This window comes from Panthera tigris, chromosome B2 (genome assembly GCF_018350195.1).
Source record: "Panthera tigris isolate Pti1 chromosome B2, P.tigris_Pti1_mat1.1, whole genome shotgun sequence".
NCBI classification, from domain to species: domain Eukaryota; kingdom Metazoa; phylum Chordata; class Mammalia; order Carnivora; family Felidae; genus Panthera; species Panthera tigris.
The window spans coordinates 63,097,126-63,115,844 of NC_056664.1; the positions used below are offsets into that span (position 1 = coordinate 63,097,126).

Below are 18,719 nucleotides of genomic sequence, written 5' to 3' on the forward strand. Positions count from 1 at the left end.
ACCAAGGATGAGCCCTGAGGCCTCCAACATAAAGGGATCAGGAAGAAAAGGAAGAATGACCAAGGGAAACTGAGATGAAATGACCAGGAGGTAGGAGGAAAACTAGGTGTCCTGAAAGCCAAGCGAAGATAATGTATCAAGGTAAAGGGAGTGATCACTTGTCTCAAACACTGCAAATAGGTCAAGTATGATGGGGATGGGGTCAAGTAGGATGGCCAAGTATTAACCATTGGATTTATCAATATAGAGGTTTAGCAATAATAATTATTACTTCATTATTTTGGTAGGAGCAACTGTTGGATGTGAATAGATTTAAGAGAGAATAAGAAAAAAGAATTAGAGAAAGCAAATACAGTATAAACAATGATCAAGGAGTTTTGCTGTAAAGGAAAGCAAAGAAATGGGCTGGGGGCTGCTGGGGGAAGTAGGGTAAGGTTTTATAAAATGGATTTTAGGAATGGACCATAGAAATATCATAATAGTCATATGCTAAAGGAATAATCCAGTAGAAAGGGTCAGGGGAGTGATGATATAGGAGGAGAGGGGAGAATTTCTGGAATGACATTCTCAAATAGCTAAAATAAAATGGGAACTAATATATAAATAGAAGGTTTGGCTTCAGAGAGGAAATGAATAGTTGATCTATGGTAACAGGTGGAAAAAAGAGTATAGGGATATAGATGCTGATACGTTGCAAGAAGAATTGGTTGGGGTCTGTAGAGTTCTTTTCTGATTGATTAAATTTTCTAAGAGATGGAGGAAAAAGTTCATCATCTGAGAGTGAATTTGAGTGAGAAGAGGTTGGAGATTTAAGGAGAGGGTCTTCTAAGAGAAAAGGAGAGTCCAGGGACCACAGAGTATGATGAGTCGGCAGCCCTAGGCCCTCCACCCTCCCGACTGAGGTTCATGGTCATAAACTGAAGAGAGACTAGTCAGGGAGATCTCGTCCAGCTTGTACACTAGGGTAAAGACATAGATTTAAACAAGTTTCCGGTTTTGACAGGTGAGTACTAGAAGCAAGAATGGGGCAAGAGAGTCAGTCGTGTACAAAGGGAGTGATTATAGCAAGTGACCATAGAATTTAAACTAAATAAATAAGAGAGAGAGGCCATCTAGTGAGTTGATGGATAATGAAAAATCTGTTCAATGGATTCGCAGTCTTGGTGGCATCAAAAGTTTGGGAGTCCAAGGTACTCAAGAGAGTAGTTAAAACTATGGTGGTCCAATATCATAATTTATGAAATGGACATTATGGAGGGGTTACAGTTATTCTTACTGACAAAGTCTCAAATACAACAATGGAAATAAGAGGCAAGATGGTTAGAGGAGTGGTTCAAAGAACTGCTAGACCTCACTGTTGGGAGAACCATATTATCCAAGAGAAGGCCCCTTTATGTTAACCTTTTCAGATATACAAAAGTTTCCATTGAATGAAAAGTTCCAATTTATTCATTTCATGGGTAAAAATCCCATTGCTTAAAAGGAGAAGAGTGAATCTGACAAGAATTACCTGTTCATACTGTTTACCTACTATTCTATTAGTTCTTTTTCTATTGGACTATAGCTATGCTTTATATATTAAAGATATTACTTCTATCTCTTATGTTAGGGTCTATATCCTAGTCAATCTGGCCTTTCATTTTCATGTTTAATCTCATTGTATACGTAAATATAACTTTTATGTAGTCAAATAGCAGATGATTTTCCTTTGTGGTTTCTTGTTTTGCTTGTATGCATTGAGTTCCTTTTATTTTTATTCTCAACCAAAATCAGGTAGTCACTTAGCATTTTCTTCTAGTTTTCTTGTACTTCATATTATTTTATTATTTACTTAATCTATATGGGATTTATATGGAGTATAACAAAAGGAGAGGAATTAAACTTTTTTCAAGGAAACTATTCAATTATTAGCACTATTTGTTGAATAATACATCTCCTTTACTAAAATCCTATTATGGATGTTGGTCTATTTCTGAGGTTATGTAACATTTTTATATCGCATTGATATACTGCTTAATCTTATGCCAATATTCCATTATTTTAATTGTTAAAGCTTTATTATATGTTTAAATATTGGTATCGCTAATCTCCTTATTGTTCTTCTTTTAATTTTTTTCTTTTTTCTTCTCATTTATTCATTATCCCAAGTGAACTTTAATATCATCTGATCTAGCTGCAATTTCATAAGAATTGCATTAAATTTATAAATTAGTTTGGGTAGCAATGACACCTTTACAACATTGTCTTGCCCTCCAAGAACAAAACATATCTCTCCATTTAATCAAGTCTTCTTTTATGTCCCCGAGTGAAGTTATGAAGTTTTTTAATGTAGGTTCTGCTCAACAAAAATTGCCATTTTATTATCCCATATATAATCATTAGTACTTTTAGCATCGTCAGCTTTATCTGAAATACCACATTGCCTTTGGAAAAAGAGCTGAGTCACTCCACTGTTCAGAGCAATTCAGGAGATCTTCTAATGGCCTAATGAGAGAACTACAAAATTTCTTGTTCTAAATATTTTTATTCTAACCCTACATCCAATAAGGCAGGTATGAGGAAAACTTTTTAGAAGACATTCAATGTGCTCTCTGTTTTAAATATTGATAATGGATTACTTTTGAATATGTGGAATAAAAATACTGTCTTGACTAATTTTAGCTGTATGTGTGGAGTCCTATTAAAAATAAGTAATAGAAATAACCTAAATGCTTATTTTCATTAAGATTCTTATTTGCTTTAGTTTTATGGAGGGGAACAAGTTTTAACAAATTCAGTTAGCTGCTCATTTTCCCATCTGATGATATTGATAATGCTTATCAATACCAAAAAAAAGCTTTACCAAATCCAAATGATTATTTGAGCACTAATTTTATAGGTAAAGATTCTATCGATATCATTATAAGTAGCAATTTTTTTTAATCCCAACAGGGAGATCGGGGCCCAGCAGGTCCCCCAGGAATAGCCGGAATATCGGTGAGTCCAGAGTATCTCATGTTATTTTCACAGGGAAGAAGTTCCATCTCCACAGCAAATCTATGGCTAGGGAGCAAAATGGCTGAGGAGCACATGGTACCTCCTACCTAATCTCCTACTGATCTCCTACCTAATCATGATATCTCCTGCCTAATCTCCATTAGGTTCTGGAAACATCCAGTTAAAAAAATAAAACCCCATTCATCCCTGTCCATCCTCAAGAATGCTCATTTCTTTTTTACATTTTTCTTATTTTTTATCTTTTTCTTTTTCCTTCCCAACTCATGTAAACGGTGGGGAAGGCAATGCCCAGTTACTGGTGCCAATATGTTAGTACACAAAACCAAATTTGGGGAGCTTGTTTTGTTTCTGTGTTCTTGTCTCATTTAAGGTTTCTTGGCCCTGAAAAGGCAAAGTTCTTGTGCTCAGGCATGTACTTCAAGTTCTTGGTATTAAGCTACAATCTGCTTGAGTTTTCCCTGGGCCTGGTGTTATTAACAGATCTTTACTGCTGCTAATGTTTCCTCGTAAACTAGCCCTTCCAGCCTCTCAATCATTTTTGTTGCTCTCTGGTGTCAAATGTTTTAATCTCATCAAGGTCTTTTCAAATGAATAGGAAGTACTCCAGGAAAGGTTGAAAGCATTTCTCTGAGCCCTAGGGATCGCTCTGATCTTCATTCATGATGCTCTAATTAAAATTTTGTGGCCATGCTTTATGAATAAGAGCCCACTTACCGTTGCTCAGTGCCCCTGCAGGGTAGGCCCAGGGAAGGAAAGTCAATGGAAACTATGTACTTGAGTCATAAGAACACAGAAAAGAAAGGGCCTTACTATCCCCACTTACAACCACTCATAGACACCTACTAAGAACAAACACCACCCAGAACATCCATCACTACCCGCTGGTGCTCACCACCACCCACCACCTCTATCCTTTAAAAGGCCAGTGGCCACTCTGTTTTACTCTATTTAGTGGTTAAGTCTAATAACAAAAACTTAAAACCCATTCATACTCTGCAGAAGATCATCCTTTATAGAGGAGGAATCCCCTTATTTAGCTATTCTAGATCAAAGTAAATATTCGTTAGTATGATTGAAAAGTAACATGAAAATATTTTCTTTAGCAAGCATGTCAGGATTTTTTATACAAGAAAGTATTGTTCCTAAAAGTAGATTCACACTTAATCCCATTCCTTCTCCTGTCCCCTGATCATGACTATTCCTAGCAACATATTTGGAATTCTGTTTCCAGAATTGCCCTGAGCCCCCTACAACCTGCCCCGCTTATATTCATACCCTGTTTTTGTTTACACGTGGTATCATGAAGTTTAGTTCCCACTACATTCACCCAGGTATGACTAAAAGTTACTTCTGGCTATGACCCTAAATTACATATGTATATAAGGGAAAAAATATTGGCAACCAATGAAAGTATTGAAAAAGTGAGTGACAGGCTCAAAAGGCAATCCAAATGAAGACCTCCAAAGATATTTTTGAAGGATACAGCATGATTGAAATAAGGGGCTTGGATGTCTAAAGATCCTATACATTTACTTAGAATGCAGTTTTCTTATCTCATAATTAAGAGGATTAACTGACAATTACAGAAATAAAGAAGCCATAGAGATTTACTCATTGCATGTATACAACTGTATAATTAAAAATGCAACTTAATTTTTTTTATAGTGGATCTTACTATGATTCAAGAAATAAAATAGTCAAAAGATTCTGGAGATAGTGGTGATGGTTACACAACAGTATGGATGTACTGAATTGTACACTTAAAAGTGATTAAGCTGGTAAATTTTATGTTATGTACATTTTACTACAACAAAACAGATTTAAGGGGATTATTCATGTTGCAGCAGAGATGAAACCTGCCTACTCAGACTCATTATGATCACTCTGCTGAGTACCAAGGAGACCCAATCCTGCTCTTCCTAAGAAGAGATCAGTCTATCCCTTTCTAGTATATTCAAGTTCATCCAGAGATTTCTCCTGGGCTTCTTTCTCCTGCTTCTTCCCAGGATGACATGTGGGTGTAGAGTAGGAAGTGTCTGTCAGTGCCGACAGTGGGGGAAAGCCTCCACACAGCGTGCTCTCCCCCAGGTCCTCTGAGCTCCACTTGACCTTTGGGGTTGCTGCTGCCTGCTATCAAGTTCCTAATCCCTTTGTGTCAGATCTCAAGGCCCAAGCACTCTACCCCTTGTGTTCTATGCCAAGACCATGCTGGACATTAGCCTTCTCAAGCTGTAGCACATCCCCAATTCCCGCCCATGGGAGCTTCAGGAGTTCCCCAGAGCCTATGGAACCAGGGATGCTCTGTCAGGCCTTGTGTCTGCCTAGCTTCTACCACTCAGCCATATCTGTGCCTGTGAGGGGGGCTCCTCCCAGAGTTCTAAACAGCAAGAGGGGAAAAGGGCCCTTCCTCTTTCAGATTCTCTACTGGGGAACCTACTAGTGTTTCTGCAGCCTCAGCCACATACCTACATCCCTTCGTTATTTATTTTTCTATCCATGTTAGGTCTAAGGGATAGGAGGTGGTTCCCTCTCAAAGCCAACATCTTTAAGTTTGGTCTGGGCACTTGGGTACTTCTCACTTCTAGTCTCTGCTGGACCATCTTCTTCCCTTTTTCCTCCCAGTGGTCTCCCTACCTAATGTTTCTCAATCGTTAGTCCTCAAAGCCATGTGTGTTAGAACAAATCAGTCTTGTCCTTTCCCTTTCAACCAAACATGGCTTTTCAAGCTGAACATGTGGTTTTTTTCAGGCTAGCCTACTATGAACTTAAAAATCCTCTTATAAAATGCAAAATCTAGGAAAGATTTCTTTGACTCTCTGTGCCCTCCCAATCACCAAAGAAGAGCTGCTAGTCAATTAGGCACAAGATGGATTTTCACTAATGATGATACACTGGTTTAGTATTTTCAAAGATATTATCCTCCCCTCCTACCCCTCTGCCATCCACACATAGGTACATTAGAGAACTGCATTCTAGTCTGTACCTTGGAGCCTCCAGAGTCAAGTATATGTCCCCACAGACTCTGTCCCATTAGGAATGCCATTGTAGTATAAAGAGCCACAGCCCTGGCTGCACATTAAATTCACAGGTGGTGGTGGGGGGGGGGGTGGCGAGCAGGGGGAGTACATGGCATCATGCAGTGATTTGGCTCCTAATGTTTCTCCTTGATTTGATTTCCCAGGGAAAACCTGGAGCTCCAGGGCCTCCCGGAGTTCCAGGGGAACCGGTGAGTTGCGAGCCACTTACTTAACTTACTTCATGTGGTTTTACAGTTTTTCTGAGCAATTAACATTTGTCTGTGACATGTCTATAGGGTGACAGAGGACCTGTTGGAGATATAGGTTTCCCTGGACCAGAAGGACCCTCAGGAAGGCCAGTAAGTACTTTTTACTATTTAAATTTTGCCATTTTGAGAACTATTCTAAGCACTGCCTCTTCGCCTATCTCCTCAGAAAATCTGACATTTGTAGTGTCTAAGGGAGTGTGACTCTCCCTTTTGGGGGTGTCCTAGCTCTCTCTGAAGTATCTTTATGTATTTAACGATGATGGGAAAAGTGAGGTTTTGTTTTGTTTTGTTTTGTCTTAAGTGTCAGGAAATTAGATTCATTATTTCTTAAGTCTGATGTTCTCAGAGTTAAAAAATAAAATGGCCTGTCACATCCTAAAATATAAAGAAACTGAAGGCTTGCAGATATAACTCCTGGGTGCTAAGTTAAAAATCAATGTAGAAGCTGTTTTCTCAGATACCTTTCTTTATCTGTGGACCTTGTTCTTATACTTTCATAAATCATGCTTCTAAATATAGCATCCTTTAGTGTCCTAAAAGAGCTCTTGGTTACTGATATATATTGATGTAACATTGTAATGATCCTTCTTACTAATTCAGCTCAATTAATTCATCCAGTCTCTGCTGTTTGCTGAGGATGTACTGGGCCATGAGGGAGGGGGCATAAAGATGAATGACATCCATCCCACTCTCAAGTTTACTCTTTAGAGGTCACTGCTCCTTTTGCTTGTTTATTTGCCATGGTGTGTGTGGGGAGGGAGTGCTATTAGGAGAAGGTGGGTACTGAAGGTGAACAAGCAGCACAGAGTTCGTGAGGCTGGTTCAGACCTTCTGGGTCTGAGCGTTCCCTGGCCACTATCTCCACAGAGAAGGCAATATGAAAATACAGGAAGCATATGCAATTTAGAGTCAGGAAGATATGGGTTTGAATTGTGACTCAAAGGGTTTTGTGAATCACTTAAGTAACATGACATGTGGTAAGCATTTCCCGTGCCTGGCCCCAGGAGGCACTCAATAAATAGTTTCAAACCCTGCCTCCCCCTTCACCTCTTATTACCAACTCCCTATCCCAGCCCCTGACCATTCCCTAAATGCTTGCCCAGGGGATTATGCAAACAACAATTTGTTTATTCAACAGCTATTTCTTGAGGACCTACTAAAATGCTAGGCACTCATGGGTTTACATTCTAGTATATTTGTTTATTCAACAACTATTTATTGAGCACTTACTAAAGGCTAGCAACTCATGGGTTTACATTCTAGTATAGGAACACAGACAACACACAAATAAATACACATGCACACACAGTTTCAGGTAGAAAAAGCCCTAAGCAGGGTGAAGCACTGGAGTAGCATTTAAATAGAGCAGTTGAAAAAGGTATGCCATTTAAGCAAAGACCTGCATTAAGTGAGAGATCAAACCTTGGAGTGGTTGTGGGAGACATTGTTTCAAGGAAGAGAAATGGCCATAGAGGAGTGAGGTTGGTGTGTTGAAAGAACAGCAAAAGGCATGAAGTCATGCACTAAGCTAAACAAGAATGGGAAAGATACCAAGAGAGAAGCAGGTGGTGTCCAGGCCATGAGGAACTTCTAACCCATGAATGGAGTTTGGATTTCATTTGAAGTATGATGGAAACCCATTGAAGCATTTGTAGTGGGGAAGGAAAATGACTGGAGTACATTTTAAAGTTATCACTCTGACTACTGTGTGAAGAGCAGACTGTAGGGAGCAGGATGGAAGAAAACAAGAGTCAGGAAGAATTGCCATAATCCCCATGGGAAATTATGATGGTGAGAATAGGGAGATGATGAGGAGTAAGGGAGTTTAGGAGGTATATTGAGGGGAGAGTCTGCAAACTCACTGATGGACCAGATGTGGAGTGTGAGGGAGAGACAAGTCAAAGCTGTGGTGTGGGGTCTGAGCAGCCATGTCACAGTAGTACTTTTGATGAAGTGGAAAAGACTGGAAATGGGTGGGTTTGGGAGGGAAAACCAAGAATTCTCTGTTGTGGACACATTCAATTTAGAGCACTTGTAGACACCCAAGTGGAAATGTCAAGTAAAGGTAGATATATGCATCTTGAATTAATGGAGAGGTTAGACTGGAGAGATTCATCTGGGTATTTAAACCTGAGACTGGTTGAAATGGAGTGACTACAGATCAGAAGAGAAGAGAGTACTTCAAGTGTTAGGAAAAGAACCCAGCAAAAAGACTGAGAAGGTACAGCCAGTGAGATAGGAAGAAAACCAGGTGAATGAGGTTTCCTAGATGTCAAGGGAACTAAATATTTTAAGACAGAGAAATGATAAACATATAGATCAGTAATGTGAGAGCTGGCAGTTCTCCCCTGGATTTAGAAATGTGGAGGTCCTCAGCAGGAGAGGTGACAGCATGCTAATACCTTGATTAAGAGTGATCCAGTTGAGAGGTGAAGTTTTGATGATACCATATGGGTGGAAATAACTTTGAGTAGAAGGAGAAGACTGGTATTCCACTCAGAAGTGGAAATTGGTCTTTACAAGGAACAGGGACAGTTCTTCTTTCTTAACAGGAGGATGGAGGCAGGCAGAAGTTGGTGTATAAGTACATGTAGGTTAGTGGATCTTGTGGCGGGAAGGAAGGTGAGGTGGTTCTCTCCTATTTATTTTCTCAGTGGAAGAAGAGTCACGGTCATCAGTTGAGTGTGAGGGTGGTGATGCTAGAGATTTGAAGACACAGGACAATCTGTGAGGGAGTACTTTGGGAGAGAAGGAAAGGGAGTCACATCAGGAAATACAGGATAGCCTGGTAATACAGAGGGCCTACCTGCAATCTGCCATCATACATTTCGATTGGAGCAAGTGGGCAAGGTTATGTGTTTTCTTCAACCAGTCAGCTGCTCCAGTGTGGACATGTGTAGACACAAAGCTGGTTATACCCAGGGATGGAGTTCTTCCAGATAAGTGAGGTGAGGGAGGGAAAAGCAAATATGTACGGGTTATTCAAAAAAATCTCTGAAAGCAGTACTCGCCTAGGGAAAGTTAATAACACCTTTATATACAAAGGAGAACACACATGATAGTCTTTGATGAAGTACAAGAGACAAAACAAAAACAAAAAAAGACCATAGGGTTATTTCTTTTCTTACACGGTTACCAAAAGCATGAATTACATTTTTACACTAGATTTATCTTCTTTTATTCAAGTGACACAGTTGTTGTCTTTTTCACATCCTCTCCTTAATCCACTTTATTTTTGTTGCTTCTGTTTCTGGATGTAATAAATTCTGTGAACCATACACTTCGGGTAACATGTTCTTGGTTAAAGTACTCTAGATAATTCCCAGAATGCCTCAGAAAGGTTGGAGACTTTGGTTGGGTTATCAGCTGCGACAGACTTTAGTGTAATTTACAACAGTGAAAACATATGGTTGTCTGCAGTTCTGTCCTCACAGAATTTATTCCAGCACAATAAAACTCCCCCAGGCTTTTCAGAGAAGCATGTCCATGCAATTGCCCGCTGGCTAAGAAATCATTTTCCTCACCTTGATCTCTCTCTTCAAACCAAATCTCAAAACACATCTGCTGTTGGACTCTAGGTATTTGATTTGACCCCAAGTGCTTTTCCTTCTTACATCTCCCAGACAGTAGTTCTCTCAGTCTTCTACATCTCTGAGCAGGGGGCTTTATTTTCACCTCCAGAACTGCCTTGTAAAGTTCGGGAAACTTCCAGTTTACTAAGAAAAAGCCAATATTTAACACTCTGAAAAACCATGGTTACAGATTTCTTACTTTTCTTTCATATTCTCCAACTGAAAAATAACAAATCATTCTCTGGCTGACAGTTTATTTCATAGTAGGATCATGCTCTGGCCATGTTATGAAATTTCCCCAGCAGCAACTGAGACCATTTACTGAGAATGACTCTCTGTGCTGGAAAATTGTTAGAGGGTAACGATAAATGCTGCACACGAGCCACTCAACGCCATGGGACACCTTAGTTCTCAGAATGTACCTAATAGAATAAGTAAGGAAAATAACCCTGTGGACTATTTACAGCGAACTAGGCATTTTCTGTTATACCAAGTCCTTAGTTTTAAGGCCATTATTTTATCCTCACTTTATAAGTAAAAAAGATGATGCTTTTAAGGTTAAGTAAATTGCCTGAAGTAAATAGAACTTAGCAGTAACAGAGTCAGAATTTGAACTCATGGCTGTCTATCAACATTGTCTTCTGTTTCACCATACCGCCTCACCAAAATATCAGAAATATGGTGATTAAGTCCTTGAAGCTTTACCCTTTAATTGTGTTTAACTATGTCTATTAATGTAGAATTAGAAATATTGATCATCTTTTGTCTTTATAGGGAATAAATGGAAAAGATGGATTACCAGGTGCTCAGGTATGGAAAATACCACTTAAAAGAAGTGTTCTAATGTAAAACTTCATCCATAGTACCTGCCAGAATACTTGACTGAGCAGGCTGAGGAAAAATCTTGGCAAGCAGTGATTTTTTAGTGTTGACATTTGTTTTTCAGGGTATCATGGGTAAACCTGGAGATAGAGGCCCCAAAGGAGAACGCGTATGTATATTACTATTCTCATCATTATTTAAGCCTGTCTGCTGCAACTGTCTCATCATTTGAGTTACACAATATGTGTTCAGATTCCTACAAGTGCCCCAATATGAAAAGGCTAGGGTGTATGTGATCCAAGATCTCTTCGAGCCCTAATATAGGCCAATTAAAGGACGCAGAAGCAGGCCATATGACAGGTACACCCACAAGGATGACCTTTATTCAGAACTAAGCCTAATCTGCTATTCCAGTTTGGAAAGCTTTTATCTTCCTGTGTCAGACACATATCCCTGCTATAACCATCACTCATTTTCTTTTTAACTAGACTAAGATTTCTCAGCCTTAGCACTGTTGATGTTTGGAGGCAAATAACTCTTTCTTGTAAGTGTCCATCCTGGGCATTGTAGGATGGTAAGCGGTCTCCCTGGCTTCTATCCACTAGACATAGTACTGCCACCTTCCCACCAATTGCTACAACCAAAATGTCTCCAGACATCACCAAATGCCTTCTGGGGACCAGAGTTGCCCTAGTTGAGAATGCCTGACCTCGTCGAACACTAAGTCAAATAAGGGGGGTGGTGTGAGGAGGTAGAGAGATGGGAAGCGGAACTAGTAGAGTTGGAGTCATCCCATTGCCAAGATTACTCAAGAATTTATTCACTGGAATTCCAGTGTGTGTACATGTGTGTTTGTGTACGGGTGTCTAAATTACCCATTTTTACTTATTATTACACACAATCCATGATAACTGAAGGACATATGAAAACAGAGATAATATAAAGGAAGAAAGTCAATCATATCCCACCACATGGAGATAAGCATTCTTGATCTTGGACAAGCACTATTTTGAACATATTTTTATCTCTTATACACAATATATACATATACCTAATGTATCAATACAAGTAATATATGTTTTCCCAAAAGTGTGTTCATACTGTTTTGTAAATGACTTTTTTTTACCTAACACCTGATAATATATAACGTCCATCTTTCCATGCCAGTAAATATACATGTAACTTTTAGTGAATGTGTGTTATTCCACTGTTTGTACATACATTATTTCACTTTCCCAGTCTCCTTTTCCTGAATATATAGGTTCTTGCCACTTTCCATAATAATAAACATTACTGCAATGAACATCTTTGTGCCTGAATTATAAAACAGTTTTAATATGTTGAAGACTGACTATTTTGCACATGATCAGAGTATTAATCAAAGTGTGCTAATGTATCTCTTACTTATTTATTTTTTAATTTTACTCATCTCAGGTATTTCCCCAAAATGTGAGTGAGTTGATATACTTGTATGCAGATAAGTTTTTGTAACTAAGACAGTAGCATTGAAATTAGGTCTGTCCACTGTTTCTTCTTTCTACATCTCTTTATTCCATGATCAGATAGTTTACTGTAATTGTTCATTTGTTTACATTATTTTTTAAATCAAGAGAAATGGAGTGTGGCCTTTGCACAGTAGTCACAAATAAAAGAATAACACAGTGAAATACAGGGCAGCCTCAATGTACCACTCCATCATATTTGGTGTGATCATCACCTCCTGGCATTGTGGAACTGAATATTGGAAATATCTGTAACTGAAACACGTGCTATGATACATATATACACCTCTCTCCCTCTTCTCCCCCCTTATCCTCTCATGCACAAACACATACAGTAGCAGACACCTTACTGGATAAAAGTCAGCATTAAATAAACTTCTTATCACAGTCGGGCACACCTAGTATTATCTTATACCTAATTTACTATGGCACTTTACTCAGTGAATTCTCTTATAGTTCATTTATGTTATTAAGTATATGATCTTAATCACCACCCCGAGCACCTGCTTTGAACCCTTTCAAAGGCTCTCCTTTTTCATCTTACGAGTTTTAGGACACAGCATGCATGCATGTGTGCATGCACATGCACGCAGACACACGTTGTAAAACACGAATAAAGAAACTAACCCACAGAATCTAATAAAGATTCTAATATTAAAGGTAGAGAAGAAACACAGGAGAAAGTGAAGAAGAAAAAGAAGAAGAAGAAGAAAGAAGAAGGAAGAAGAAGAAGAAGAAGAAGAAGAAGAAGAAGAAGAAGAAAGAAGAAGGAAGAAGAAGAAGAAGAAGAAGAAGAAGAAGAAGAAGAAGAAGAAAGAAGAAGAAGGAAGAAGAAGAAGAAATCGAAGAAGAAGAAGAAGAAGAAGAAGAAGAAGAAGAAGAAGAAGAAGAAGAAGAAGAAGAAAGAAGAAGGAGGAGGAGGAGGAGGAGAAGGAGGAGGAGAAAAGCACATGGGAGAGATTCTGAGTGTCCTGAAGTTTTACTTGTTGTAAAATCCCGATGATGAAATCCTCTTGGCCATCTTTTTTTATTATTGCCAAGGAGACCCAGGCCTGAAGTGACAGCTGCTGTTGACTTTCTTTTTTTTTTTAATTTCTTTTAATCTTTATTTTTGAGAGAGAGACAGAGTGCAAGTGGGTCAGGAACAAAGAGAGAGGGAGACAAAGAATCTGAAGCAGCCTCCAGGCTCTGAGCTGTCAGCACAGCTGACATGGGGCTCAAACTCATGAATCATGAGTTAATGACCTGAGCCGAAGTCGGATGCTCAAGTGACTGAACCACCCAGGCAACCCACCGCTGTTGACCTTCAAAAGTGTCATCATTCTAGATTGGCAACCAAGTGCAACTAACATTGTCACTAACTTTTTATTGAGTGCTTTCAATGTGCAAGCATTGTTCTAAGTACTTGACTTGACTCCATCACTCTGCACTTTATGGGAGAAGAAACTAGGGCTCTTGTCCAAGGGGGCTTAATTCACTTGCCCAAGGTCCCCCAGCTAGTAAGTGCCAGGATGAATCCAGGATCCTTGCTCTTAACCACAGCTAATGTGTTATTAACTTTTTCCTTAACAGGGTGATCAGGGAATTCCAGGAGACAGAGGCCCACAAGGTGAACAGGGAAAACCAGGCCTTCCAGGCATGAAGGGAGCCATAGGTCCCGTGGGGCCACCAGGAAACAAGGGCTCCACAGGATCCCCCGGGCACCAAGGCCCTCCCGGCAATCCAGGCGTCCCAGGTACTCCGGTGAGTAGTGCCAAGAGCTCCAGGAGCTCCTGGCTAGTATTGATCACGTATGCCTTTTACAATGAAAACATGCATAATCTGTTTATTTATTTATTTATTCATTTATGTATTTATTTAACTATTTTTTTAATTTTTTTTTAATTCAAGTTAGTTAACATATAGTGTAGAATTGGTTTCAGGAGTAGAACCCAGTGATTCAGCTCTTAACATATAACACCCAGTGCTCGTCCCAGCAAGTGCCCTCCTTAATGCCCATCACGCATATAGCCCATCCACCCATTCTGGAGGGTTGCCTCCAGCAATCCTCAGTTTGTTCTCTGTATTTAAGGGTCTCTTATGGTTTGCCTCCCTCTCTGTTTTTATCTTATTTTCCTTGTAAAAGAAATAAAATTAATCTAAACTTGCCTCCACAAGGGTAGCAATAGCTGTCATTTATTTCAGGTTATGTACCAGATCCTCCACTAAGTACTTACTATACATTAACTTAGTAGATCCTCACAGCTAGGAAGATTGGTGCCCTGTCTGTCCCACTTTTACAAATGCAAAAACTGAGCTGACTTGTTCAGGGTCACAGTTGTTTCATGGGTTAGACCCAGGTCTGACTGACTCCAAAGCCATGCTCTTAAATACTATGACAATGTCTCCTTATACTACACAGATAACATAGGTCTGTTTTACATTAAAACTCTATTTGTTGCCTATGAGAACAACAAACCTACCCTGAATGATACTTTAAAGTGGAAGACAGGCCAAGAAGGAGTGTTTGGTTAAGAAAGCCCATGTTATTATTAATATCCTCAGGAGGTGTGGTGGATGGCCATTCACAGAGGAACTTAATCAGAAGACATCCTTGTCAGGGAGAAAGGAGGGTCCTGAAGTGAGGGCAGGGAGTTAAGGACATGCTGTCCTCAAATAATTAGCCAATACCAGGTGGAGGGCCAAATGAGGCATTCCCACAATATTCAGACTCTTTATTTTTATCCATTCTCCCTAAGCTCTGCTTGAATAAAGCCTGTATAATGAGCTCTCTGTGCTGTCAGTAATTGGTAGTAGATGCGTTAATTCAGGTTCATATGTCCCACATACAATGAAAATAAAATATTGAAATAGAGCATTTTTGGACCTATTCTGTCCTACAGAAATCATCACTTTATGAGCCCATCACATTGTCTTTAATGTCACACATATACCTCTGGATAATAACCACTAAAAAAAAAAGAGTAATAAAATACTTTGAAATCCTAACCATCATGAAAAATAATAGCTCCCTTTTAAAAATATCAGGATACCACCGTAAAATAGTACTATTATAAATGTTAGATTCTTTGCCAAATTCATGGAGCTTCATTTGTTGAGGGGATAAAACTCAACTGACATCATTTACCTACTTCCCTTTCTCATGTCCCATATTTTCTATTAAAAAAAGAAAATTGCTTAACACAAATATGCCTACAAAGTGTGAATGACAGAAGAAACTGTACCATAAAATGAGTAAAACTTAGTCAGTTTTATTCCATGAATAAAACACTTTAAAAAATTATCCAGCGTACTTGGGAGTTCTCTTCCTTTGGAGATACATAGTATCAGTTAGATAGTGACTTTACCAGTTTCCAGGGATTGGTTAGAAGTTAAATTGTGCCTGGGATATTAATGTCATGATAACATTGTTCAAATTCTGTAACTTCAGAAGATGAAGTAATAGGAAATGTCTTTCCTTATCATATGAAACCATGCTTCTCCATTTAATAAGAAATATGTTCAAATCACTGGTTATGATTCCAGGCCACAGCTTTTAAAGCAATTAAGCACTTCAATTCTTTCGAGCATTTGATCAAAACAAAGATATTTATTGCCTATAGTCAGTTGCCAGAAGTATTTTGCTTGATGAACATATCTCCATAGAAGTTTCAAGTATGCACACCAACTCGGTATTTCTATTCTTTACTCACTTGTGCTATGCTCTAACAGACCTTTCCCCCCCTTTTTTAGGCTGATGCGGTTTCATTTGAAGAAATAAAGAAATACATTAATCAAGAGGTTCTAAGGATTTTTGAAGGTTAGATTTGCTTAATAAACATTTCTGAATTTTTTACCAATTACTACCTCCCATCCACTGTGGGGGATCCCTTCAGCACGCTCTCAAAGATGGCCGTGCAACACCAATGTGAAGAGGCAACCTATTAAATGATGGATCACCTCTGTCTGATAGAAAATTCTGCCTTACACTAAGTTAAATTTGCCTCTCTGTAACTTCCTCTCATCATTCCTGGTCTTTTAAACAGCACAGGTAAAGTATCTTCCTCTATTCACATGACAGCCCCTACAGTATTTTTCCATATCCATGGTACCTCTCCTTACTTTTCTATGGTGTAAGTGTAGTTAGCTCCTCCACCATCATCACCCTGGAGAAACACTTAATTTTTAAATGACCGTCATTCACCCAGGAGTATTTTGACCAAGGCAGAGTACAGTGTGTTTTGATCTAGACCTCGGATCGGCAAACTATGGCCCACCAGCCAAATTCACCTGCCACCTGTTTTTGTGTGGCCCACGAGCTGACAATGGTGTTTACTTTTTGGGTGGGGAAGTGGGTAGGGAGTATATTTTTAAACGTTTTTTTTTTTTAAATCCAAAGAATATTTCATGACATGTGATAATGATCTGAAATTCAAATTTATTTCTATAAATAAAGTTTTATTGGAACACAGTCAGGCTCGTTCTTTCATGAATTTTTTCTGGCTGTTTTCATGCTACAAAAGCAGAACTGACTAGGTGTGATAGGGATTGGATAGCTTGAAATGCCTTAGATATTTGAGCCTTTGCAGAGAAAGTTTTCTAACCCTTGATATAGACACGTCAATAATGCTGCCTAAGATAGCATTCCTTTAAAAAAAAAAAGCCTTAATCAGTTTTGAATTTTCAATTAATTAATAACCCTGGATCTTCTTTATACAAACTTTTAAAGTTTAGGTGTTTCTCATTGTATACTGTGTCCATTTTTAAAATCTAAGTTTGTGATTTTGTGTTTCTTCCTATTACATTTCAAATGGTTTGTGATTACACATTGTCACAAACGGAAGATATCTTTTGGGATGTTGTCTTACTGTAGCGCAGGTTGGCTGAGCCTCATACCTTTGTGTTATCTCCAAATTTTATAAGCATGTTGTCATTCATCTGTAGATAGAAATGTGGAAAGAGTCAAGAGTCAAGGGTCAGGGCTTTCTTAATGCCATTGCATTCCTCCTGTTCACTTGTAAATTCTATTTTATTGTTTTACTGAGCTCTGAATCCATGTTTTTCTAAAATCCACTCTACATTTTCTTTATCTGTTCACAAGATTTCACATGACTTTGTCAAATGACGTGCTAAACTCACGATCACTCTCCTCAACTGTGAGCTTAATAAAGTGAAGAATTCTTGTTTTTAAAAAACGAATCCATATTGGCTCTCATGGTCCCTGCTCCTTTTGCAAAGCATCCTTTCTTTGCTAAGCTAAATATATATTACTGAATTTTGCAAAGAATAAGATCACCAAATGCCTCGAGTTCACTATAAGTCTTTCTACTGCAACCATGGAATTAGCTATTCTACAAGAAGCTTTGATTATTTCCAGCAGTAATTAGTATTAGAGACCAAAATCTTGGTACTTGAGTGAACATTATCTTATTTCTGATGAGCACTAGAGATAGAGCAGAGTAACACAGGGACTTTAGCTGCTTCAATGACAAAATAGGGAAAAAATGGATTTTTAAAGGTAATTCATGCTGTTGATTTCAATTTACATTGATCTCTACTAAGCATCTTTACCATGCTCTGACGTGATAGGTCACTAATACTATTGTATGCTGGGGTGTTTTTTTTTTTTTATTATTTTGAGCTACCAGTTTTCTCTTTATAATTTTAATGTTGCCCTTAAATTTAGAAATCCTTTTTTATTACTTTTCTTTTTTTGATCCTTGAACCTAGCATCATGAAAAAGTCTCCAAAATTTGCAGTACAAACATTCCCTCTCAACAAGCATTCCTCAAGCATCAACTGTCTAAAAAAGAAAAAGGCATCTTAAGGTTTCCAGGGAAACATTGAAAAATATAGAGGCATAGACAGGACCAGCTAATTTGTAGGACTCAATGCAGAGTAAAAATGTAGGTGCCCTTATTCAAAAATGGTTGTGAATTATAAGACAGCCACAGCTGGACACTATTCCAAGTGTAGGTGAGCAAGGGGACCCTGTGTGACTGCACAGGTGGCATGTCCTTGTACCCAGCCCTGGACACAGGACCTCTAGGATCTCAGATAGCATCCACACATTTAGTAGACATGATCACGGAAAGAAAATGCCAACAAATACGTATTTGAATTGTGATCTAAAATTCTCCTTTAACTCTTAATTTCCATGGGCTCTAATGTCAATTATGTTTTATCTCAGGCAGCTTTAATATGGAACTTCAGTTTCCTAAAAGACTTTAGATTTAGTTTAAGATGTGGAAGGTGTTCATTTTGCATGCCCAGTGGACACTGGATAAAGGCATGGCCCCTGGTAGCCTGCCCCATGCATTCAGCAGACCAGACATGCTCCTTCCACCCACAGAAAGTTTCATGCTGCCCACTTTCAGGCCATTGTGGGGTTACTCCTGTGAAGGACTGGCCTTCTGAGGAGAGAGATCAGGAGAATTGGGACACTCTCTCTCTACCTTGGGGCAGGTTGATGTGGCTTGCAGTTTCTTCTAAGTCTGTGATCTCCCCCTTCACAGGACAGTTGGCTGTCCTGCCCCAACTTCCTGTCAGCATCACTCCCTG

General features: G+C 38.9%; 1 protein-coding gene and 1 long non-coding RNA gene across 12 annotated transcripts in view; one reads left to right on the forward strand and one right to left on the reverse strand.

Moving 5' to 3' along the window:
• Positions 1 to 18,719, forward strand: part of COL19A1 (collagen type XIX alpha 1 chain) — a 394,980-nt gene that overhangs the window by 304,532 nt on the left and 71,729 nt on the right. For all 8 annotated transcript variants that reach the window (XM_042986625.1, XM_042986628.1, XM_042986630.1 and 5 more), the window contains 7 exons: positions 2,932 to 2,976; positions 6,179 to 6,223; positions 6,311 to 6,373; positions 10,630 to 10,665; positions 10,802 to 10,846; positions 13,752 to 13,922; positions 15,912 to 15,978. In XM_042986625.1, the coding sequence (XP_042842559.1) occupies positions 2,932 to 2,976; positions 6,179 to 6,223; positions 6,311 to 6,373; positions 10,630 to 10,665; positions 10,802 to 10,846; positions 13,752 to 13,922; positions 15,912 to 15,978 (472 nt within the window). The remainder of the gene's footprint in view (positions 1 to 2,931; positions 2,977 to 6,178; positions 6,224 to 6,310; positions 6,374 to 10,629; positions 10,666 to 10,801; positions 10,847 to 13,751; positions 13,923 to 15,911; positions 15,979 to 18,719) is intronic.
• LOC122238663 overlaps positions 1 to 18,719 on the reverse strand; it is a 29,816-nt gene that overhangs the window by 5,759 nt on the left and 5,338 nt on the right. For 3 of the 4 annotated variants that reach the window (XR_006217705.1, XR_006217703.1, XR_006217704.1), the window contains exons 2-3: positions 9,808 to 9,999; positions 9,090 to 9,215 (exon numbers count right to left, since the gene is read on the reverse strand). This is a non-coding gene — a long non-coding RNA (uncharacterized LOC122238663). The remainder of the gene's footprint in view (positions 1 to 9,089; positions 9,216 to 9,807; positions 10,000 to 18,719) is intronic. The other variant, XR_006217706.1, reaches the window with a different exon arrangement.